Genomic DNA, 26174 nt, shown 5'->3' with positions numbered 1-26174 from the left:
AAGAGTCCAAGATCATTTTTAGTGTGGGAATACATTTCCCACAGAGCCACACCTCACACACTTTCTCTCACACATGCATATAATAGTTCAGAATAATGCAAATGCTTTGTCTTGGCTTTTTCATGGAAATCTAATAAAACAAATGACTAATATGCTATTTTATTAAACAGCTTGCTCACAATTGATGGAAATAATCAAATTTAAACATATATATATATATATATATATATAGTTTTCAGTAGCTACAGCCAAATAAGATTATGGTTTATGAAAGTGCAGGCAGTTCATTTAAAGGCAGCATAACTCCAGTAGAACAGGCTGCCTACTTTTCAATGGCCTTGGTTCTCGAAGTATATATTACAGGATTTTAAATGAGTTCTTGAATAAAATATTAGGCTGTGTATCAAACCAACCCACTTTGAGGTGAATCAAAAATGAAGAACTTCAGTTTGATTTTAAGTATTTAAAAACTGGAAGGTAGACCACATCTTTTATGAGTGAACGAATCACTCATCCCATGAAGCATTGCAAATCTAAAACAGTGGTACAAAATGTTCATTATAAATATTATATTAGTTTATAATATTAGTTTTACCTTCGTCTTTCTATTTCAATGTCATTCTCAGTACTTTAAAGTGGGGGAAAATCTCTGCTAAATATTTGCATTTCCTGTGCCGAAGTGACTTGTGATTGGTCTCTCTTCCTGTTGTCTGTGAAGAAAATGAAAGGATTTGAACTTGTTTTGAGTATAGGTGACAGTTATATTTTTTAATGCCCTGCTCAGTGGGTAAGGGGTTGAGAAAAGTAGACTTGAAAGACAAATGCAAAATTCACAAGCCAGATGATGGATATGTTCACCATATATTACCAATGGAACTTAATCTTTCAAGCCCATGACTGTTATCCTCGAGGGAATTTAGGTTAGGATTCAACACAGAGCCGTTTAAGAGTCATTCATTCAGCACCTGACACACTTTGACTTTTGTTCTCTCTCCTCTTATGTTGCGTTGTTGTAGATTCGGCTGTACGCCAGACCTGACGCCATCCAGAGCGGATCGGGGGACTACGCTCTGCACATCACCAAGAGACTCCTGCAGTTTTACCAGGATTACTTCAAAGTCAAATATTCCCTCCCTAAATTAGGTAAGACGGCGGTGAAATGTCTTCAGCTTTGTCTGGCTTCAGTGATGCTTTTGAAATTGCAATAATTTGTTCTTCTCATGGGAAACCGGGTGATTTTTCATTGGTCTATTTCTACTTCCAATCGGTTCTTTGTGACTTCCTTGTTTTGTGCTCGTTTAAAGAGGTGAAGGGGTGTCTCAGTTCTTGTGTTTATTGATCCTAAAAGCATTTTAGCCCGTTTGTGGTTGTGTTTGGTCCAGGGAATTGGAGCACACACCACGCGTGTGTTGTTAAAGTGTGCGTTTGTCACTGTATTGACGTGTGTGCTACTGTATGTCGTTGTAAGTGTGCGTGTGCCGGACTGGCTCACATCAGACTCTCTCTGTGCCAGTGTTTCGCTCCATTGGGTTCCTGTCAGTTCTCTGTATTCATTTGAATATAGTCATCAATCTCTCTGGGCTTCTGTCGGTCTGTCTTTCACTCTCCTCCCCCGCCTGCTCACGTCCTCTGTAAATGTGTGTGTTTGTGCATTTGTGTGTAAGTGTGTATTTGAGTGTGCACTGCACATGATATTTCCTTTTTCTCTTAAACGCTCTCTGGGAAGCATTTGCTCTGTTTGCTAATTGGGTTAAGAACCCACACACACAACATTTAAGGCATCTTCTTTCTGAACTTCTTTTATTTTCATTTTCACTTCCTGGTTAATCCTGTTTAAACTGTCAGCTGTGTTATTGAACATGGCAGTCAGTTTGCTACAGTAGTTTGCAGCAGCTGATGACCATCTTAGACCAGCAAACATGTACCAAAACACAGTGGCCAGCTTAAGCTAGATTTTCCAGCAGGTTTTTTTTTAAGGACTTTAAATCTACATGTTATTGTTAGCATGTGAAAAAAAGTGTGCTTGTGCATGTGCACTTGTAGTGTTCTTTAAATCTCAACAAGTATTTGTAAAAAAAAAACATACTTGTAGATAACATATATTTTATATAATTAAGTGTATGAAACAGCTTATTTAGCTTACAGTGTTTTAAAGGCAAGGCAAGTTTATTTATATACTATAACACAGTCATGCATAATGGTAATTCAAAGTGCTTTACATAAAAGAGAGTAAAATAAAAATATTAATAATCACAACAACAAGACAAGGAATTCAAAAACTTTGATCTTAAATTAATTTAATTTAGTTAAACAGAATATGAGTATACATAAAAGTAAAGTGCAGTCAATTCGCACAGTGCTTATTCAGTAAGTGCACAGTTAAACAAATGAGTTTTGAGTAATCCAGAAAGCATCTTAACCCTTAAAAGAGGTCTTGAGGTCCAGAATTGTTAGGAGTACGAGGACCTTTAAGAGGCTTAAAGTGGTATTATGCTTTTTCAAATAAACTGGCACTACATCACTAAGAAAAGTAGAAGCTACTGAATATGAACAAAGTTCTCCTGTAGCGAATCTGTGTGTTTTTGTAAGAAAAATAACCATATTTAAAAAAGCAGCAACTTTAAACTTTGCGCATGTGCTGCTCAGAAGTGACGAACGCCAAACGCGGAAGAGCAGGGGAGAGATCAAAACAAAACTATGGTCAGTAATTCGAAATACAAAACGAGGATTATGTAAAGAAGAATGTGGAAGGATTTTGATATAAGCCAAGAGGAGACAGTTTTTCCTTTCCTAAAGTATGGAAACTTTGCTTCCTTTCCTCCTTTAAACAAATGCTGGTTTTCACGAGAGTCAGCGACCTCATACGTCATTAGCCTGGAGCTGCTTCCATGTGCAATGGCGCAAGTTACATTAAAGTGATTATTATGTTTTGAATATGGATATTTTTCTTACAAAAACACATTGATTTGCTACAGAGCTGTGTGAGACACTTTTTATTATGGCTGGACACTTTTTATTTAACTTCTTTTGGACTGATTCATGCAACACCCGCATGAGTGCCATTAAACAGCTTGAAAGAATCAAGACAATTTTTTATGTAACTCTGACTGGGTTTGTCTGAAAAAAGAAAGTCATATATACCTAGGATGCTTTTAGGGTAAGTAATTTATGGGCTAATTTAAATTTTTGGGTGAACTAACCCTTTAATAACAATGAATGAAATGTTTAGACCTCTACTGATGAGTAAATCTAGAGTGTGTCCTTGACTGTGTGTGGGTACATGCTGAATCAGGTCAGAAGTGTTTAAAACAGCTATAATTTATTTTGTAGTTTTGATTTCTGCGTTATCTATGTGAATATTACCCCCCCCCCCCCCTCTACACACACAATAGCAAAACAGTCAAACTTTATGGAAATCATTGATAACAGTTCTGTGAAGCCTTCAACAAAGGCTGGAGAGTATTTTGGAGGCCTGTAAATAATGATAAACAAAATGTGTGGAGCACTTTTCGACAATATCTAGATATTCAAAAGACAAGTACTAACCCGATGACACTTGCTTGTCATTTTGTCAGGTAACACTTTAGTGAAACTTAATATAGGAACCAATTCTTACTGTTAACTAGTTGCATGCCTTTTATTAACAAATTGGCTGTTTATTAGTAAATATAAAGCCCATATACTACATTCCTAATCCTACCCAATTCCTAACTTAACAACTGCCTTAGTAGCTTACTAGCTACCAGCAACTTAGGAGTTTATTGAGCCAAAAGTTGTTAATAGTTTGTTAAAGTGTGACCATATTAAAGTATAATATTTCTAAAATATTATGAAAATAACTTCATTTTCACAAGGGTTATCATATGACATAGTGACTTAGTCTTTGGTCGAATGCGTCATACTGCTGGTATTCTATGCAGGATATGTGTAATCTATAACTTGTTTACAGGCTGTTTTACGACCTATATTATCAGATCAGGAATGGCATCTTTTAAAACCTTTTAACATTCCCTCGTGCAGGCAATGAGTCTTTTTCATTATTGTTGCTCTACTGATTGACGTCATTTAGGATTGTTTCACTGAATCTTCACAAACACACTGAACTCTTTAATGAGGCTGGAGATTTTCATGACCTTCAGTTTGTCACCTGCTAAAAGTATGCTCATGTCTGGTTGTTCAAACGTCACGTCGAGGATGCTGCTTGTGCAAAGAAATTGTTTGTTTTCAAACAGTGTCGGCGACTTTAAGATACTTTTGACACATGTAATGTTGCGTGTCACTGCTGAACTTAAGGTTGAAATAATTTCAGCGTGAAGTGCAGCTTCATATGAGAAATGATGTGGATGTAATGAATGCGTCCGTTACGTAAAGGCACCATCTGTGTGTCGAGTGTTGGAGCAGTTGCAGCCCCTCTGGTCTCAAACAGGGACATTCTGTCATTCTGCTCATGCAAAAGAGAAATAAAATCAGAGTGTACGGGTTAAGGACAGAACACATCTCAGACATGTTTTAAAAGCTTGTTACAGCAGCTGAAAGCATTTCCTCACACTCTGGATCTTAAGGTTTATTCGACCTGGGAGATTTTAAGTCATTTGCTTTGTTGCTTCTTTGACTTGAAGACTCAGTTCTTTGAATCTGTGGCTCTTAGCATTTGATCCATCGCTAATGGTATAACGATTTCTCTCAGACTGAGAAACGAAAGCCCCGAAGCGCAACACGGCTCCTTCATCAAAGCGAGCCATTGTTCACCTGCCGAATCTGAAGCAGAGTCCAATTAGAGCAACTTAATCAGAGAAGCCATCTACTGTGACTGGCAAATGAGAGAGAAAAAGAGACACCAAACACTTTCTGTCTTTCTGTGTTCCTCTCTTTCATTCATTCTCTCTCTCTCCCTCTCTCTCTCAAAGAGGATGAAAAAGGGAATGACAGGAAACAGATTCAAGGAATGATGTAAACCAGAGGAGAAAATGGACTTTGTTGTTTGGTAGCAGTTAATACCATCATATGATGATCAGTAATCGGTTTCATGCCTTGAAAGCTTCTAGAAGAGTCACTCGCTGAATGATAATAAAATGAATGAAAGTCCATGAAGAATCAGAGCAGAGTGTGTTTGCATTCACAACATCCTTCATCCATTTAGCTTTCAATACATCAACAAGGGTCTTCAGATGCAAGAATCAAACTGTCTGATGCTTTTGGGAGTTGTTGTGAGGACACTCTTTAGCTTCCACTGAATGGATAAATAAATGCATCAGTTATCAGTGAACATCGCATCCGCTTTCTTTTAGACATTTCACCCTCATTGATCAGTGTGCTGCAAAAACACTTGACGACTAATTCTCTGAATAAGTTGAATTCTACAGAAAACAAGAACCTTTTTCACCGTCTAGTGCTCAAACACTGAGTCAATTTGTATATCAGATGAGATGCTGCTCAGAGCAGGATGATAAAATGGACTCTTCAGAGTTTGATTGAGCAATCAGCTGTAGGGAACTGAAGAAATTCACAGAAAATACTAGCCTATATTCATTATTGGATACTCAGTATAGATTTCTTAAATATTTAGCTAATATTTAAACCTATCCAGTTAAATAAAAAACAGTGTAAGATAAATATTTTGTGTGAAAATATAAAATATAACTTATATTTTTGGTGTTAAATATAATTTACTCAATTAAAGCATGCTTCCCTGTCAAATTTATTCATCCTTATTTAAATTTTGACTTGCCAGCTGGTCTTTTTCTGTCTGCTGTCAATATAATCTGCTTTTATGAGGACTGTAATGGAGCACATCATCTGTTCAACAAGAGAAATAGACTGTGAGCTTTTGAAGTAGCATTTAGCACATCTTTTGAGAGCCGTGATCTTTCTTAGATATTGATCTACAGTAAGTGCCTCTCAAAGAGAGAGATCAATGATCTATCAATAAGAGGCCGGGTCGCCAAGTCTTGACAGCAACATGTGAGTGACAGATACGGACAAAAGTAAATGGAAATCGAATGCATGTCAAATATGGACGGGTTAATCTGCCTTTGCTGTTAAAAGTGTTGAAAGGATCAGCAGCGTGCATGTGTGTGTGTGATAAGATGGACACTAAGAAGAGATCCAGTCCATCGTCAACTACTCAGTCCAATCAAATCCCAGTGCCATTCATTGCTCTGGCTGTATTTCCTTTTGAACTTCCTGCATGTTGATCCAGGAACAAGTTCCTCTGGCTGAATCATGTAAAGCTCATGTACCTAGAGATCAGATCACTCACTTGTGATCTTCAGATTTATTTCAAACCACTGCATGATGGGAATGTTGACATTTATCACAGTCACTTTTGGGGCACCCACCCCTACTTTATGAGATTACAGTGCGAACAGAGCATTCTGGGTAATTTCCTCAGTCTTGGGAGATCAGTGACACAGCGCCAGAGCTGCAGATCAAACTATGAGTATTAATCTGAGAGATTGAGATATTAAAGACTGACAGAAGGACGTCTGAGGACATCTGATGCTCACGTACAGCAGAACATTCTTTTAGATGCCGCATATACAATATTTTCTGAGGTGAGTGAGTGATTTTGAGGTGGATGGGACTGTTTTTTATTTCATTTCGTCTGTCCTTTGCAAGGTCACCTTTCACTTCGCCGTTCTGCTCTATTCTACACGTCTTTATTATTGTTATTTATTATCAATACATCTTCATACTTCATTCCTCTATAGTTTCCTTTTTCTCACTTTTTTATCTCTTTCTTACTCGCTCTTCAGTGTCCTTACTCCCCCAAACCTGACTCACAAAATCTACCCATCATCCCTCACTACTTTTTCACAAATTGAAGCATAAGCTGCACTTTAAAATACCTCATTTTTGAGTCTCGATCACTATCTCTGCCCGTCTCTCTCTGTGAATGTTCTGGGTCGGGCCGTTAATACAAAAAAAATCCCAAGGATAATGGTAATCTCTTCTAGGATTCATTAAAGCTAATCATCAAGGTCGGCTGAGGGGCATTTTGAAAGCGACTCACCATCGGTGTGAAAGTGACGGCCATAAAACTGAAGCGTATTTCACCAGAGATGAAAAATGAGGCACATTATAAAAGAATCACAAAGCTGCTGTATGTCTGATGAATGTTAACTGATGCTCTCCATCTCTCTTCTTTCATTGAAGAATGAGTTACAGAGTGTTTGCCAAGTGCTTCTCAAAACTGACCTTTGAACTGAAGTTCTTGTCTATGTTCAAAACTGTGTAAGAGCATATTGCTTACTAACTACTGTGCAGTAAAGACTGAGTACTACCTCTTATTTAAAACATATTATACAATAATAAATGTTTGGTCACTCAAATATATCCGACGGATACAGAAAACCTATGGAAAATCTGTGTACAATATGTGTACTTCAGGCAACAGTAGTATGAGTACTTTAGTATGGGATGATTTGAATTGACATTTCAAGAGGAAGTTCAGATTCATTAATTCCAGCAGCATCCGTTATTGTAAAATGTGCCAGTATGATTGATGAGTTCATTTTAGTTATACATCTCTCTTTATTGAAGCACAAAACCAAAATCCTCATCAAAAGCATCAGAAATCAAAATTTCTTGATTCATCTGGTATAAAAAGAGAAATCCAACCATTATTAACTCTCCTTTCCTCACATTTTAATGAATAACTTTACAGCACTGACTGAGACCTTTATATTGCATTCCATTACCATAGAGCTCATTCACAATGAATTCATACGAATGTATGTGTATGTGTATGTGTGTGTGTGTGAAATCTATTAGATACACAAGGTCACAAGCAGACGCTTGACACTGCTGCTTCTCCGGTGTCATGAATCACATGAGCTGTCACATTCATTTTTGGAAGATGCTAATAAACATACAGGTGTCTGCAGCTTCTCTATTAATATTACATGAGGGTTATTTTGCATTTCAATACGAATTAGAAGGCTTCATCACCTAGAAAAGTGAGAGCAGTTGTTATTGAGAAACACAAGTGTGCCGGTGTGTCATTAAATCTGTTCCTAGGTCTGGTAAAAAACCTGCTTACATTTGAAGATGTGATCATTATTTCATTTTATTTTATCAACATTCATTTTCAATTATTCTCCTCCATGGCATTTTTTGACAGATTGTATGTATCCTATACAAAAAGCGAAGTACAGTATGAAAAGCCATCCAACATTTCCACAATGTTGCAATGTGTTTTCATTTTTCACACTTGTCATTTAATTGGGTTGAGTTCTTCGGTCTTGATTTCCTGCTTTCAGAGCTCTGGCACCAACAGTGTGGCAGTATTCAAGGAAATACAATGACCTTTAGTGTGTTTAATCACAGCTGTGTGTGTTTTCGGCCCGCTTGAGAAATGGTGAAAGCTGGAGCCGTGTTTCACTCTTTTTTTTCTGAGTCGAGATCTTGCTTTATTTGGAGGCCGAAGGCGATGTCACAGACCTCGTGTCTCTTCATCTATCAGCCTCTTTCTGAAATCTACAGCCCTCTGGTCTCTATCGATTCTGCCCATCATTCCTGTTCGCCTCCTGCCGAGACTCAAACCTGAAGCTGAAGCAGAGATGGCGATTCAGAACAGCAAGGAGGAACTCTGCTGTTTCCTTTAAAAAGATTAAAAGGGAAGTAATCTGAGGGTTGATGGATCCAGACATCAGATTATGCTGAAATAAATAAATAAAATAAAATCCAGCAGTTTCTGGCGGCTTGTGATGTCAGTTGAGTTTGGTGTCCTGTGTAATCTTTTCCCCAGTATGAGCATCGTTTTCCCATAATCCTCAGCTACGACTAGGGCTGATATATTCTGGCTGCACTGCTGAAGCTGTGAATCAGTTGCTGTCTGACTCATCTATATCTGTATCGCCTTGAAGGTGAGATCAAGATCAAGTTCTTACCCTCCCGAACAGACCATAGACCAGCATGAGTTTTCATGCTAGTTCAGACCAGTTTATTCTGGTTAGTGTTAGTCAACTGCTAACTGCTTTCCATGTAAAGCTGGTTAACCAATTCAGTTCTTGCTTGCTAAACAAATTGATATAAATCTAAACTGTAATGCCAGCATCCAAAATATGTTAGCAAGTCTTTTCGCATTAATAAAAAATAACTTTTTTTTGTCACAAATTTACCATGGTATTTTTTGGAAGGAAGAATGGTATTTTGATGACAGTGACCCCAATTTTTTTTTTTTATATAAATAATTTCCCTTTGCTAATGACCTTCATTTTACAACTTAAAGGCAGTTGTAATTTATAAAAACTGTGTAAGCACAATATTAAAAAGACATGTTCTTTGAAAAAGTAAATAATTTTTAATTAAAATATTATAAATTTAAGCTTTTAATGTATTGAATGCACATTTTAGCATCACTCACTAGAAGTGCAATAAGGCACATAATATTGATGTTGCAGAAACGGTGCCCCAAGCACATATTTTCAATGAGACTGTGTTTAAAATTTCACTTTTTCTTCCCATTAATCTGATAATCATTAAGTACCTAATAATGATTTACAGTTATACTACCTGTTTCTGGTATCAGTGTTCATAGTACCACCACAAAACTTTTAGGAGAAGATAATAAGAGATGTATTGACTGCACACCAAAGAGCACTACTGAGTGTGTGTTAATGATATTGACCTCAGCGCTAAACACAATGAGTCTCACGCTGTCAGGACTTCTGCTGTTGTAAGCAGTTTTACTTTGTGTGTGTGTGTGTGTGTGTATGGTGCTCAAAGTGTTTGAAGTTCAGTTTCACTCACTTGTGTGTTTGATTTCAGTCCTATTACGAGCTTTAATTCAGCCTCAGTTTGTGCCGTAGATCAAATCATTTATCTGAGAAAGCAACACTGTCACTGGTTTAGTCAGAGCTGCACTGGAGCCTCATTCATCACCTGTGAGATGGCTGGCGGCTCGTGCTGATTGGACGTTTAGGATCAACTGTGAAGAGAAAGAGAGAAAGAGAAATATATAAAATACAGAGAACTGTGCCCTTTATAAATGCAGATTCACACTTAATCAGATTCCCATCTACCCTTCATAAGGGGAAGCTATAGATCTGTCTGTTTATAATGATTTATGAAGGGCTATGGAAATGATGGAAGATGATGGTATTTAAGTATTTATGGCCTCTTTAAATGGTTTTAAGGATAAAACCCCTGAGACGGACAGTGGTGCTGCTGAAGAGGGATTTGAGAGGCTCAGTGAGAAGTGAAAAACTCAGCTCACAAACAGCAGAGGCGTCTGATTTTATAATGTGGATTAGATCTGAACAAACTGGCTCCCAGAGGACTGTTCAATAAAGTGTGATGTAATCCTATAATTGGATTGATTATGACAGAGAGGAGATGGGCCGACGGGCCGTCAGGCCGCCAGGCGAGATGTCAGGCCGGCCGTCACACTGTTGGAGCACGCAAGCACAAAACACACAAATAAATGCCGCTGTTCTCACAATGGCACTAAACTAATTGTAGATAAATTTAATACTTCAATCTGTTGAATTTGACCAGCATACCTCGCTACACTAATTAAATAAAACACAAGCTTAATTGATGAGACAATGACAAACAAGAGTGTCTACGATAATAAAAAAATATATATAAATCTTTAAAAAATCTAGTTTAAAACTCATCGGGGTTGATGTCTTTCACTGGTATCCGGTGAAACTGATTGACAGACTGAACATGTGCTGAGGGATACAAGCTCTGCTCGTGAGCTCTAGAGTTTCAGATGTGTTGATGTGAGTTTGATTCGCCTGTAATGTGTGGTGCTTTAGAGATGAACCAGAACAGCTGAAGCCTTTAATTAGTCTGGGTTTGAGGGTTATTATCACTCTCTTCTCAATCTCTGCTCATTGTCTGAAGTTTTCCTTGATGTCTGAGGTGGGTTGGAGTCTGGAGTGAAGTTACTAATTTCAATCACATCTGATTAATTGCAAATATGCCATGAAATGAGAGTTTGAGCAATAATATAATCAGCTCTTCTGTCTCGTCTGGCCTGGTTTTATTTGTTCACTGATTAAAACTTCTCGAAAGCTCAGATTCTTCAAACAAGCTGTATTTAGGTGGACATTTCAATTGTTCTTCTTGAGTTTGTTCTTCCACTTTTTTTTTCCTCAGGGTGAGCTTGGTCGATTAGTTCATAAAATGATTTAAAAAAAATAGCAGTTTAGCATTACAGGGTTCTTACCACAGTCTCTCTCTGAACAGTATGTGTAAGTCACCTCCAGGTTTATTGATCTTACACTTTCTGCTTTAGTAGGGTTTATGAGTGTTTTCATTGGCCTAAGTCAAATATCCTATATGTTTAGACTGAACTCCCAGCTGAACTCTGAATCTGGTTTAGTGTGACAGATCGCTTGATTAGATGCTGGTTTATGATGAACATGTTGTTTTATTCAGACTGTAAAGAGCTTCATGATTGATGCTTTTGTGCTTGAGATCTGGGTTGCATAGGGATTTCAGAGCAAGAAATGTGCATTATGACCCTTAAATATCAAACAAATTTATTCAAAGAGCTGCTGCTGCAACTGACTGTTAGAAATGTGGCTACATTTAATGATCGACTCAGAAATATGAATATAAGCAAAAATAGATGTGGACTGAAGTCATCTCCTTGCCATTACCCCTGTGCATGTGTTTGTGTTTTGCAGGAACATTTGCTAGTACACAAAGTGCTGCATGCATGTGTAATTAAGAGCGTTTATCTTGTATGTGTACATGCATGTGTTTAAGCAGCGTGTGTGTGTGTGTGCATATAAGCAGAATCAATGTGGTAAATCCCACAGCAGCGTCAGTCAGTCTGGCCTCATCTGCTTCTGTGTGGTGATGTAACAGCATTCAGGGAACTAAAGACCGCCATCGGGAGAAAGAGAGAGACAATAGTGCAGGATGATGAATGATGGAGGGGTAAAGAGCAGGAATGTTTGGAGATGAATCAGGAATGGATGGGTGGATGGGGTGAAAGAGCTCTGGTCTGTTGAGCGAGGAAGATTGTCTTTATGTTTTAATTGTCTCGACCGCGAGAGGGCAAGCGGCCGGCTGGGCTGGAAGGCCTTGACCAATCACAGCGCTCTTTCAGCCAGTGGCTGCGGCTTGAGGCTACAGCAGCTAAATCTATAACACACTGCTATAAAAAGCACATCACACACACAGAGAGCACACGGTCACTCCTCCTGCTGACCGCACGGTCATCCTCCCATTTCTTCCTCAAAAGAGGCAAATACTGATAAGACAAGGCACAGCAAACTTTGGTCAGCTAAAATTAAGGTTTGATTTGATTGAAATGCTTTGAAATGCTAATGAGACACACAAGAGAAAGATTTGAAGGGGAATTCCTGTCTAATTTGTAGTGGACAACACATTCCAGGGACAGTTCATGGTGGGGCCCCTCTCTGACCACAATAGTGGACAAAGGTTTGCTACATTTTGATTGGATCTTGGTGGACTAACATAAGGAAACCGTCCAACGCCATCAGATAAAGATGCTAGGACAACAGCCAGACACTTCTTAGAGGGCAAGAAGGAGTCCTTTTTACAAATCCCGGGAAGGACAGGACTTAGTCAGCTGTTAATGGACAAATGAATGCATGCATGGCAGTTCAATCTTTGATTTTTTTGATATTTTTTTTTTCAATCCCCCCAGCTCTGATAGAAACAGCCAATCACAGCACGGAAATGGAGAAGCACCAGATTGCAATCTCCTCCTCATCTGAAAGAGATAAATGTATCTTCCCAAAAGACATTCCTTGTTCTGAGTCTCCGGCCAATGAACGTGAGACTGTAACAGACACAACTGTTGTGAGTCTGAGCCCCGCATGGGTGAGACGATAGCAGATCAGCCTCCATTCTGAGGCTGAGTCCTGTCAGAGAAAGGACCTTAACCGAGCAAGTTCTGGGTTTTCCAGCCTGCGTGGAAGGAGATGGAAACAGAAATACATTCATTCTGAGTCAAGAAGGAAGGAAGGGACACTAACAGATCAAGAATTTCGGAGTCTTTGTCCAGAGAGATTGTAATAGTTATCCGAGTCTGTGGCCCACAACTTGTAAGGCAGCAACAGATACGACCAGGTTCTGAGCCTCCAGTCTGTGAGAAGAGAGATATTATACGTTTAGAATCTTCGTCCAGCGAGACAACAGCAGATGAAGCACGTCCTGAATCTCCATTCTAGAGAGACAAAGCGGATTGACCAAGTTCTGAGTCTCTAGAGGCCACCAAACAGCTCATTGATTTCACTCATCAAGAAACAATCATGGCCAGTCTGAGCATAAAATTATGAATCCAAGGTTAAATAATGTACAAAGACTGAAGTCAATTATAACATGATGCCATCTGTGAGCAATTCAAATGTGCTGAGCTTGATTTATTCTGCTTAAAAACACAAATGACCTTAAGGGCCGAAGCGTCAAAACATATTTGTTGAAAGTGCTCAGCAAATAATTGAATCGCTCAGTAAGTTGAAGCAAATAATGAAGCTGGTTAGATTCTAGAGTAATTATATTAATCATTTCACATGTCATGTTATTAGAACAACGTTCTGCTAGAAGTCAAAATAAGCTAGTGTGCTGCTGCAGCGCAATGAAGAGTTGTGGTTTTATAACTGCTCAAAAATACCTCAGAAATTGGGATCAAAATAGATGAAACTGAACACTTCTGCAGATCAAAGCACAAACCGAACTGACAATTTAGTTACAAGTGCGTGTGTGTGGAAAATACTAGGAAAATTAAGAGGATTTTTCTTTTAACTTTAAGGGGTTATACTTTACTAAGGGTACGGGTTTACCCTTTACTCTGAGAATGTTTTTAAAAGCTGAATAAATATTCAGTCTTTATTAGCCAGTTTACTTTTTATACAATAAGAAATATTAAACCTAATGAATCATAATACATTGAGTATAAATCACATATTATTGGCATCAGTTCTATGAACACTCAAGACACTTTTACAAACACAAACGGAAACTGTCTAAAGTTATCAACAATTGACTCTGAACTGATCTGTTGACTAAGACAAGCATTCTTGTCATCACCAGTTAAGATTTGGCGGGAGTTTAGGTCTTAGATCTAAATTTGGCTCCAATATTAAGCATCTCTTCACATTTACAAACTGTATCATTTCATATAAAGATCATCATTAAGATATGAACAGAGATTTTCTCCTCCTAGATTAGCCCAAATAACATTTGACCTCTGCAGTTCTTGTCTTAACCAATGAATTCACATGTGTTGTGGTGATGGGTCATTTCGCCTTGAGGGTTTTCTGTTGTGACTGTAATTAACTATTTCATACTCACTTAGCTTGACTATTGCCTTGGGCTAGAAATATTATTATCATCCTATCTGAGATCAGATTAAGTGCCTGTAGAGCTTTATAATTCTCTCTAACGTGGCTGTATATCTGTCTTACTTCTTTTTCTCTGTCTCTCTCTCCGTCTCATAAATTGACAGACGATGCGAGACTCCGAGCACTATGACATTATTCTAGAGTTAATTGCAAGTTTTGTGTTAATTCTCTCCATGTCCTCACTGACCTTTCACTTTAAAATTAAATCATGATGTTTCAATTAGCAGCTGTCAAATTCACACGTCCTTCTGTCAGTCATATTGCAGGATGAATGACCCGACTGGAGCTGCATTTAATTAACATGAAGGTTTTATATTTTGCAAATATGATGTATTAATGGTGATTGGGAAAGGCACTTGGAACAACATATTAAAATTACAACATTAGAAAAACAAATTAGGAACCACTTCCCACATATTACTCTAGAGTCATGGTGATGAGTTATACTAGCTCTACTATTTTGTACTGTTGTGAACACGTGTCGAAGAACACGGAAGAGAAGAAATGGTTGAATAAACGTGTTATTTTTGTTTTCTTTGAGCACAAAATGTATTCTCGTAGCTTTGTAAAATTAAGGTTGAACCACTGATGTCACATGGACTATTTTAATGATGTCTTTACTACCTTTCTGGGCCTTGAATGTGTCAGTTGTGTTGCTGTCTATGCAGGGTCAGAAAGCTCTTGGATTTCATCAAAAATATCATAATTTGGAACGAAGAGGGTAAGTTAATTGACAGAATTTTAATTTTGAGGTGAACTATCACCTTTGACAAAATGTAAAAAATAAATGGAGACGTAATAAAAAAAAAGTTTCCAAGACGTTTTAATGTAACAGAGAAAGACAATCTGTTAGTCTTACTAAAAATCAAGTAATGGTATATAAAAGTACCAGAAGTTAAAGAAACTGCACTTATCCATCGTCAAGAGACATTTCATTACTGCTGCATTAGTATTTTATTAAAGTGTATGGCCCGTGTCTCCCAGGAGCCAGACGCACATGAGCAGATCGAACCATCTTCTTTCTTCATCGCTGTCTCTCAGTGTTTGGCTGCATGTCTCTACAATCTTTCTCTGTCTCACTTCGCCCTCTTTTTCCTTACCTCATCTCCATATTTGCATGTTCCTCTCAAGCGTACTTGTCCTTCCCTAACTCTCTGAAGTGCTCCTCTTTACCGTTTTTGTGTTTTTCATCTCCATTCTCTTTGTCAAGTCCTCTTGTCTTTGCGAGTGATGTGACCTGGCCTCTGTTCTCAGGAGAGCGGCTGTTGAGTTACAGGGCAGAAGGTTTTGTGGGCTTCACTGTGGATTTTTCTGTCTGTCAGTTTCCAGGCTCAGGGTTACTGAGGGTCTCCAGGGGTCGGTGGGGTCAGAGCTCCGTCTCGCTCCCATGGCTTTTGACAGCACTATCGTAGTTAGTGCACATAAATACTCTAGTTCAGCATGTTTGGGCTTGTGTCTTGTCCTCACTTAAAGTCAATGACACAGATTCAAAGGAAACTCTCGTTTCTGCATATGTGTGTGTGTCGCCTGACATCTTTCATGGTTGAAGAGTTGTTCTTGTTTTCCTGTTCCTCCTCAACTATAACAGACCTCTCCAGATTGCTCTTAACTTAAGGGGATTGTCAGATACATGCACTGAAAACAGGCTCAACCTGGAAACAACTCTCTTCTCTTTGTCCCTTCTTCCCCTCTTTACTCAGCTTCTCAAGAGCTTCAGCAAATATTTATCCTCTTGACTGAGAAGGTTTCATTTCTGTTTATGAGTTCACACTGAGTCATCTGAGATTTACTGTCATCCGTAATTTAACATGACATGATCTTGAACTGTCTGTCAAATCAAACTAGGTCTATATGCTTGTGTTATATTTTTTTGTTGTTGTTCTTATTAACAGGTTTGTCATGATGGTGAAAATCTGCTCTGGTTTTGTTGTTGCTTGCAATTATTTAATTTACAATCCATTACCAATTAGACCTGATGCCACCCATTTGTTGTATTTGTCTTCTTGTCATAGTGAAATAAACATGAAGTGAAATATTGGTATTGATCCCAATGTTTTAATTTAGAATTGTGTAAACATATGTATTTACTTTTGATTTTTTAATCCAAATTGAGATCGTCATTGTTTTTGTGCAAGGTGAATATGCTTCTGCTTCTATGCACTATATAACTTGTAAACTCTTACAGTTTTATTAAATTGATATTGATTCCCATCACTTCATGTTGCTTCTTTTCGTTAGTAACCGTGCAGCAGGGTGACTGCAGTTAAACTTCTGTAAATCATGAGTAGTTTGTAGCCTGTCAACACAGTCTCAAAGCTCAGTTCATCACACACGAAACACTCTTATTTAAAGATGAACATGTAAATTGAATTTTCTGCTGAATTCAGTGTTTCAGACTAAAAGCAGGTCAATGTCAAAGTCATTCGCTGAGAATCATGACATTGGAGTCGCTCTAGATAGAAGTCAAACAGCTAAAACAGCGTCTTTCCCTCAAAATGCTCATACATATTTAACAAAGAGCCTGCATTTCACCAGCTCGACTTACACTGAACCCTCCAGTTTTATCCCTTTTCCTTTCCTTTCTTTCCTTCTTTTTTGCTTATTCTTCCACACTCTTGCTTCATTTCACGCTAGTTTCCCTGCTCGCTCTGTCAGCAGCCTTCTGGACCCACAATCCCTCACGGCCTGAAAGTGCTCAAGCATGATGGGTGCACAGGTGTTCTGTGATGTAGCCATCCATCCATCCATCCATCCTCTCTCTCTTCATAGATCTCTTTCCCTTTTACATTTTGTTTTATAAAACTCTGTTTTTTCACTCCTGTTTTATTTTGTCAAATGGCATCAATCTGTTCACATTTCTGAAGTGTTTGAACTTGTCTATATGTTCATAAAGAGCAAATTCTCTTTTTTAATGTTTTAGTTTGCAACATGCGCTTCTCATTGCTCGACACACGATTGATGTGTTTTTAGCGCTGAATCGAGTCGAAGACCCTTGAGGCAGATAATTTTCACTTTTTTCCCCAGATTCTTCACAAAGAGAGACAAAGTTACATGCTGATAGTCTGTCTTTGTCAAGGCGTCGGTGGGTTTGTCGCAGCACAGCGCTGTAGATTGATCCCCCTCCTGTCAAAGTGAAGTCAGTGAGGAGCTGTTGCAATGTGCTGCTAAAAGCAAACAGATTTCTGCAGATGACAGAATGACACATCCAAACAAGAGAAAGAAAAGAGTTTCAAACCCACGGCTTGGGACAGGCAGAGATGAGTTTGTTCAATCTGTCACAGACTCAGTCATGTATATATATGTTTAGCATTTATATCTGCCGGTTTTCACACATGTTTCGATTTCTTCAATCACTTTTCATATTGTATTACTTGATTTGAACTGCGGTTATGTTTGCTTCATCAGTAGAAATGTCGGAGTGAGCGTTAGCTTTAGCTGTTTAGCACTGTAGCTAAAGAGCACCTCGAGAGGAACAGATGCCAAATTGGAAAGTGTTGCACTCATTTTTTTTACACTGTCGTTTTCATTTTAGCAGCGAAATGTAACACACTCAGAATGACAATTGCATCAGTCTCCCGCGGAGGTTCAAGAGATGTGAAGAATGTGAGCTGCTGGCCAAAGGCAATTTCTGCATAGACAAGCAGCAATGAAATCAACAACATTTGCATTCTCTGAAGGAAATACCAGGGTTTGCAAAGCAACAAATAAAAGAATAGTATTAAAGGGATAGTTAACTTAAAAATGGAAATGATCTTCCTTTGCTCAAACTCATGTCGTTTCAAATCTGTCTACTTTTTTATGTTCAACATAAAATAAGATATTTAGAGTAATATTTCAATGTGTTTTTCCCCATACAATTGAAATATTGCAGAAACACTTTCTGGTTACCAAAATTCTGCAAATTATGAGGTAATTAGTTCAGATTGCTTTTGTAAGAGTCTAAGAGAGGTTGAAGCAAAGCTAGAGCAGAAATGCTTTGTGGACAGTGGTTGACCAGCAGGTAACCACCAAATCCCGCTCACATCTTGGTCAATTAGCCGAGATCCGCTCAGATCACAGAGTAATCTGGGTGTCCATGATGCTCGGAGAGAAACAGTGAATAAGAGAGAGCCATACGAATCAGATTCAATTAAACTTTCATCCAGGATTCATAGATACACAGTTCAAGCTGTGAACACTGTTTGAATCCCTCTGTGAAACAACCCAGAGTTTCCCATTTCTATCTGCAGCCGATCTATCGAAAGCAAGCGAAAATCTCCAGCTAGCTGATCTGATGAAGATGGCGGCTGATCAGTATTCACTTCACTCTCATTGTGCTGCGGATCCTCTGCTGACTGTGTGTCTCAGTCCAGATGAACGTGAATGATTTTCAGCCACTGTGGACCTGGTGCGAATTACCCGCAGTGATCAGTACATTCAGATTCAGTGACTGTAGAAGAAATGCCACACTAGGTGAATAAACCCAGAGAGACACAGATCCATCAGGGAACAACAACAATAGTTAACAGAAACATCACATAAACTCACTGAGTGTGTTTGAATGCGTCTTTATCCTAATGACACTCATCAGGTTCAAGAATTTAACAATAAGGTGTTTATTCACGTCTGAAACGCCTCTTGTCCGACTCGCGTGAACAAATTACAGCGTCTGCCAATACCATCGACCGTCTGGAGCGTCTGCTGTATCAACGATGTAAACAAAAGACCAATTGCCTTATTGAGCGCGAGGATACGAGGAAAAGAAAAGAATGTGTCATAAATGGAGGATATTGATTGGTTGGTTTGTGAATCACGCATTTGTTTTGCTGCAGGAAAGTCAGAGTGAAGATCAGATGTTTCTCACTGTGTGTGTTTGTGTGTTCAGATTCAATATTATAGAGTATTTTTGAGATTCCTTGGTGTTTTCGTGTTTTGAAAGTCTTAAAAGCCTTAAGAGCTGCTCCAAAGAGAAAATGTCCATCACATTACTGCACTGGCGTTCACCTCTGAATTATTCTCAATACTTTTTTGTTCACTTGCCTTCAAACCCAATGAAACTCAGAAGTCCCTGACTGACCGAAGCCTTTATGCACCCTGATAATGTGAGAGAGAGAGTTTGCTTCAGTCTTTATCTAATGCTTGCTGTTTCTTTTCATGTGCTTTTGAATGTCGCCCAGCAAAACAGAACAAAGGCACCAAAGCCTGAAACTTGCCATTATAAATTTGCCAAGAAACATTAATGAAAGAGCTTCAAGAAAACAGCTCAAGACCTTTTTCTTTGTATCTTTTATTAAATTTGCCTCTAATGGCCATTTTTCTACACTGGCTTTGTAAAAATATTTCTGATATTCTAGATTGTACCGGATTGTTTACTTTTCTTATGCTATAAAAATATATATTCTGGATTTAGATTTTGTGGTGTAAAAGTGAATTTTGCTCTACTGTATATAAGATGAAATCCATCTCTTTGTGATAAATAATTTAATATGGAGTGTCAAATGCACCTCATGCACACAAGACTCTCATACTTGACCATGGACTGAGATTTCTGGGATTTCAGTCCTGTCTATCTGAGAGACATAAAACACTTTAGCTCGGACAGGATGAACACAAGAACTGCGTGTTTACTGGCAACTCTTCAGCTTCTCATGCGAATTAAAACACTTTATCAAGACTTTTTTTTTTCAACCAGTATTATGCTGTCTGCATTTTGTGGATGGTTCATGGAAATTAGAAAATCAGAGGCAATTTACAATATAACAAGGTTTGTAAATGAAATGAAAAGTGGGTGAATAAGATCTTGAATTTTAGCCATTAAAATCTCTAGACAATGACTGGGCAACTGTCAACATAAACTGAATTATATTGCTTCAGTTTTCCAAACATATTGTTCCATAAATTAATAACAAATCTGTTTCAGTCTGCCATCATTTTAAAATTCAGTCGTTTTCATTTAAATGTTTATTTATGCTTCACTGTGTCTGGACAGCCAGATAATTGGACGACGCAACTGTAGTTTTGTGCCATTTTGTCCTCATCTGATCTGTTGAAATTTATTCAAGAAGTGTCCATGTGGGAAACTGAGGAGCACAATTGAAAGGATTTCTGCCAGCTGGCATTTCTGAAACCTACTTAGCTTTTAGTAGTGATTAAATCGGGATGCTGCTGTGTTTACGTTCAAATACAGTTTAGTGAAGTGAAGTTTGCTCTCGGCTTTCACTTTCTGCTCTCACTGCAGCACTGAATGTGTCAGTCTGACAGCGTCTGTCGGGAAAGGCATCTCTGTGCTGTATTTTTCTATTTTTAACACCGTGACATTTCTAAAAGATGTGACAAAACACAGAAACCAGAGCCCAATGACTGACCGCTCTGAAAAAAAGCTGGGAAATGACAGCTCTTGAGTGGCAGAGGTCACAACTTCTCCTGAGATTGTACTGTAGATCTGTAGAAGAAAACAGACCTTCACTTGCTAGTTCAGTTGAGAGAGTGACTGAATTTACTGAAGAAAAAACAAACATCAACAGCTCATGTATGACCAGAAAACACTGGCCCACTGGGAATTTCCCCAGACTTCCATATTCACAGTTTTAGAGTGAGCAGGGAAGAGTTAAAAGAAAGAAAGAGAAAAAAAATTTCTCACTCGTTTTTATCTTTGACATGAAAAAGTGAGAAAGTGACAGTTTAAGTTCACGATCAAACAGTCTCAGGAAAGGGAGGAAAAGTTTGTTGCGGAGAGAGGAGGGTTTCTGCACTCATGATGTCAACTGAACACACACACACAACATGACACTATGTGTGTGTGAGGACAGTATTGAAGCTTCTGCTTCATGGTCGGTAGTTTTTCCCCACAGCGGAATGTATCAAATCTGCTTCCACATGTACAAAATCAAACCAATGTGAATCATTCAGTATCACTGAGACATTTTAAATATTAATCTCCGTTGGTTGACACTGACATTCTGAGCATTTGACAACTGAGATTGTATAGGAAAAATATATTTCTGCTGCCCTAAGACAGCTAAAATAATATGCTAATATACAGTCTGTAAAAAATAAGTATTGATCACGTCACTATTTTCTCCCAGTTAATATATTTTAAATGTATTTCTAAAGGTGCTGTTGACTTGACATTTTCACCAAATGCAAACCAAGTAATCCATACATACAAATAAAACAAAACAAATAAGTTCAGGGAAAAAGTACTGAACTAGTTTATTTGATACTTAATACAGAAGCCTTTGTTGGTAATGACAGCTTCAAGATGCCTCCTGTATGGAGAATCTAGCCTCATGCATTGCTCAGGTGTGATTTTGGCCCATTCTTCCACACAGTCTTCAAATTTTAAAGGTTCTGTGGGCCTCCTCTATGAATTCTGAACTTTAGTTCCTATTTTCTATTGGATTCAAGTCAGGTGATTGGCTGCGCCATTCGAGCAGCTTTATTTTCTTTTTCTGAAACCAACTGAGAGTTTCCTTGACTGTGTTTGAGATCGTCTTGCTGAAATGTCCACCCTTGTATCATCTTTATCATCCTGGTACTGTAGGTAGCTAATACTAATTTCCACTGACTAGGGCAGGATTGCTTTCTAGTTACTGATAGATTTTAGCTGGTGTCTTGGCTTTCCATGCCTTTTTTGCACCTCCCTTTCTTCATTTATTCAATACTTTTTCTCCGTGTCATTCTACTTTATTACACAGAACTTAATTCCTGAACTTATCTGTTTTCTTTTCTTTGTACAGTATGTACAGTATGGATTACTTGCCGACATCTTGTCAACAGCAACTTGAGAAATATATTTACTGAGACAAATTTTGACGTGTTCAACACTGATTTTGCCCGCTTTAAATAAATAAGGTGCAGAATGTGGGAGTAAAATTGTGATGGAAAACTAAATTTTGACATTGTAAGTGGGCTTTAGGGAAAAACAAAGTGCTACAAAAGTGTTGAAATTGGACCCTTTAATTTAATATTTAATGATTAATTGCTGATATAGACTATAATCTATTTCCAAGAGCAGATCACTGTTAATATTGTGTCAATGTATTTTTTTTCCATATTGAATAGTTTAACATATAAGTAAATTTTAATTTATGTATTTAAAATAGAGTTCACTTAAAGGGATGAAGACACTTTAATCTCTGTAGTTCGGATCTCATAGTCGAGTGTTCATTGGTACTGAAGTGTTTTGGGTTTGAGAGTCTCTATAATGATGGATCTGATCTCAGACCTGCTCTCGACTGGAGTAGCACCAGCAGACATTAGACTCAATAGCTATTGATGCTCACGCTGTGTATCTCACTTGACTTTCAGCAGGATTAAATGTGAAGTTGAATCAGCGATAATTCCCAGAAACAAGTCTGACCTGGTTTCTCCTGAATAAATAAGCTGTATTATATGCTGCTGTAGTTGTTGTGTGTGGTTTCCTCTGGAATCAGACCTAACATTTAGACAAAGGTCAACAGTGAGGTTCGGGTGGAAACGGTGCCACTAGTTACCCACTGAGTGCTAATGAGGTGTAGCTGTGTGTTGATTTGGCCGAGTGCCAAAATTTAGGGTGTTGAAATCCCCGGAAATCCCCTCTTACACTCGAAACAAACACGAGAGTGTTACTGGGTTTAATAGTGCTGTTTGCTAAGCTACTACAAACAGTAGCAATATGCTAACAAACGCTCAAAACACTTTAGCAAACACACAGCAAAATACTAGCAACCACCTATCACCCACTCAAAGCACCTTAGCAAAATCATGTAGTAACACTTTATAGCATCTATTCACTGTTCATTAGCATCATAGCATGTTCAGAGTAAAATAACAAAATAACAATACTGCACTGTTCTCCTCTACATTTCCTATATTTATTTTGTTGAGGGAGTGCTTTGGGTTTATGAATGTTCTAGGCTCAATTAGACTCAAGTCTAAGTTTGGCAGGAATAAAAGAAGAAAGGAACCAGCTGTGCCATGAGGAAGAGTAAAATGAAGCGGCCAAAAAAAAACAATATATTGCTTCAACTCACATTTTTTAACTAACAAGGTTTCCCTACCATTCCAGGTTTCTGACAAAGCCACACATTGTTTTTCATGGTCATTTTCAGGAAGTAACAAAAGAAAAGCTACTATTAATTATCCCTACAATATGTTTGCTGTAGCACATTGTTTGTTGTGGTTTGAAGACGCAGCTGTGAAAGCGCCTGACGATGCAGTTTAATAGTTTACTACAACTGAGGGAATTTTCGGAGCTCTTTTTCTTTCTGTTCAGCCGTCCCTCGACGATTTAGTAAATATGCTGTGTCTTCCCAGCAGTCTCTGCTGATAATTTCAGAGTACCCCACACATTAAAGTGCAAGTTCATGGCTTTGAATATTTTTCTATTTCTGCCGCTTGTACACTTTCCATCCCTACATCAGCGCGGCTCTCGGTGTCAGCACAGAGACAAAAAGTCAAATAACAAGCAGCTTCGCCTTTCCTCCTCTTCCAATTACTGATAAAGTCGAAAAGCAAATGGAGAGCAGAAAGCTGCTGGAGTGTTTCAGGACAATGTCTGTGGCTCACTGATCTGTGTCATAATAATTCCACCCGGTCTGGAGTACTCTCTCACGGGAGCCCTGAAGAAAAAAATGTTTGTGTCCCTCTGTTCTGCTCCGGTGCGGCTCTGATTTGTAGCGAGCACCTGAATTTGACCACTTCTCACTGTTATTGCCTCTCGCCTCTAAAGACTTCTCTCCATTTCAGCAGCTGTGATTTGTGGATGAGCAGAATGGGCCGCAGACATCATTAGAGAGAGCTGATACTAGCGGGACGCTCCAGCTGGAGCTGTAATAGTGGCTCACACTGGCTGAAATTGCGATTGATTGTGTTATCAGGTTAAGAACGGGAACGCTGTGGGTTTGATGGAGGCTGTGAGAAGAGAGAGACAAGGAATGTGTTGGAGGAACGTTCACAGGTGTCCAGTCCAGGAATTATACGACTGATAAATGAAAAAGGGTTATGAAATACGCAGGACATTACGTTTGATGACCAACACACAGCTCTGTCACAGAGAGAAGACAAATCCTTATAGAAAATTTAGAATGAAAACTTAAAACTTTAACAAACATTAATTTAATGAAACCATAAACACACTGACATAAATGAAACATGAAATGATTTTAAGAAGCTTCCTTTAACATTGATATTCCAAGTTTCAATATATAAAATGTGATTTTTTTTTTATTTTTTTTAAAAGAAAACTACCAACTAACAACAAATCCCACAAAAACACTTTTTAATTTTACCACCCCACACTCTTATTTCTCATCAACATTGTCTCTTTTGCATCTACTTTTAGGTCTCCTAATGGATTTTCTGTGTCTGGCCTAATTAAAACTTGAAGCTAAATACTTCATTAAGACTCAAGCTATGAACGAGCAACTCTGAGCTATAAAATTTTATTATGCTATTGCCTTAGACTGATTCCAAACCATTTACAGAAATCTAATCCTGAGTATTAAAGCTGTCGAATGGATTATTGGAGGTCAGTTTTAATTAACACTTTCCAGTAAAGCAGTCTTCTTGTTAATGGGAAGAAAGTGTAGTTAGAGATAACAGAGGGAAAAAGCCGTTAGTGAATGTGTGAGACGAGCACAGAGCGTCATGGAGAGGTGGAGTGAACTGTGTGATAATGAGACGAGCTGAGAGCATCTGTTTGACCCTCTCTGGAGGCTTGTCTCCTCAGGCACCACTGCAGCTCCGTGAAGGGCTGCTCTCTTCTGCCCCGCTGCCTGTGTTAAGCGCTCAGATGTGAGAGCAGACCGCAGGGCGTCAGGGGTGCTGTGGACCGAGAACGAGTCCCTCACTTTACCATGAACACACTTACAGAGACTCAGATTCATCGCTCTCTCCTCCTATTCAGCCTCATGTGCTCCTGAGCTTAATGAAGGTCAGTGTTAAATAAGGGCCGACATTCTGCATTTCAGAACATTTCAAAAGACCATCTGTGATTTCGGTTGGTTTCTGAGAAGCCTGAGCGTCTCTGAAGACAAAGAAACTGACAAGCAGGAGCCATGACCCTGTATTGACTTCTCTACGCTGCACTGGGAGATACAATACAGTGCTGTTTGAACTGGGTGCACAAAGTAAGAATAAAGAAGACAGACTTAAAAAAGAATGTGGGAGAAATATGGAGTCAAGGTGAATCCAGGAAGCACAAACTGAGATCAACTCAACAACTCCACATCATGATTTCATCAGGAAGTCACAGCATGCTATTAAAACACAAATTAGCACATATTTCATGTGTTTGAAATAAAAACAGTCATTTTAGGTACTGAGGTGAAATGTGTGGCCCGGTTAGGCAGCAGAACTGCACAAATTACCAAGCTGCAAACTGAGACTCCACATGCAGAGACAACTAAAGACAAAGCAATGCAAATTGAGGAGATAATTTTGATCATTGATATCCAGGTGAGAGACTTTAAGGGCTGGAAACACTTCACATCAGGCCTTCATGATTTAGCTGGGTAGAAACCACTAGAAACAGAACAGCTCAACATGAAAGTGCGTTTGATCAGCTGCTAATGAAACTCTCTGAACCTGCTCTAAATGCAGACTGGATTCATACCAGCACCGCTGACCAATAAAGCAACACATCTGTGTCCTGACAAAGGGCTCCATAATATATGCAAAAAAGACAACAAGAGATATTCAAAGCAGCAAACTCACACTGTTTCAGGTGTTTTAGTTACCTGGATGTTTTTGATGTTAAGCTTTCAAGTTGAACTATATATTACCAAGCTTGGCAAAGAACTGGATTTATTTGAATTCAAAAACATTTTTATTAAACATTGTTGCTATATTAAAACAATGGTTTACCACAGTGCAGTAAAT

At 38.5% G+C, this 26174-nt stretch overlaps 1 protein-coding gene across 1 annotated transcript in view; it reads left to right on the top strand.

Annotated features, from left to right (window-relative positions):
* LOC127956968 (thyrotropin-releasing hormone-degrading ectoenzyme) overlaps window positions 1-26174 on the top strand; it is a 128844-nt gene that overhangs the window by 8604 nt on the left and 94066 nt on the right. The window contains exon 3 of the mRNA XM_052555299.1: window positions 1017-1143. Coding sequence (XP_052411259.1) covers window positions 1017-1143 — 127 coding nt within the window. The remainder of the gene's footprint in view (window positions 1-1016; window positions 1144-26174) is intronic.

Source organism: Carassius gibelio, chromosome B4 (assembly GCF_023724105.1).
Source record: "Carassius gibelio isolate Cgi1373 ecotype wild population from Czech Republic chromosome B4, carGib1.2-hapl.c, whole genome shotgun sequence".
Lineage (NCBI taxonomy): Eukaryota > Metazoa > Chordata > Actinopteri > Cypriniformes > Cyprinidae > Carassius > Carassius gibelio.
Note: the sequence above shows the minus strand (reverse complement) of the source record. Positions and strands in the feature narration are given on the sequence as shown.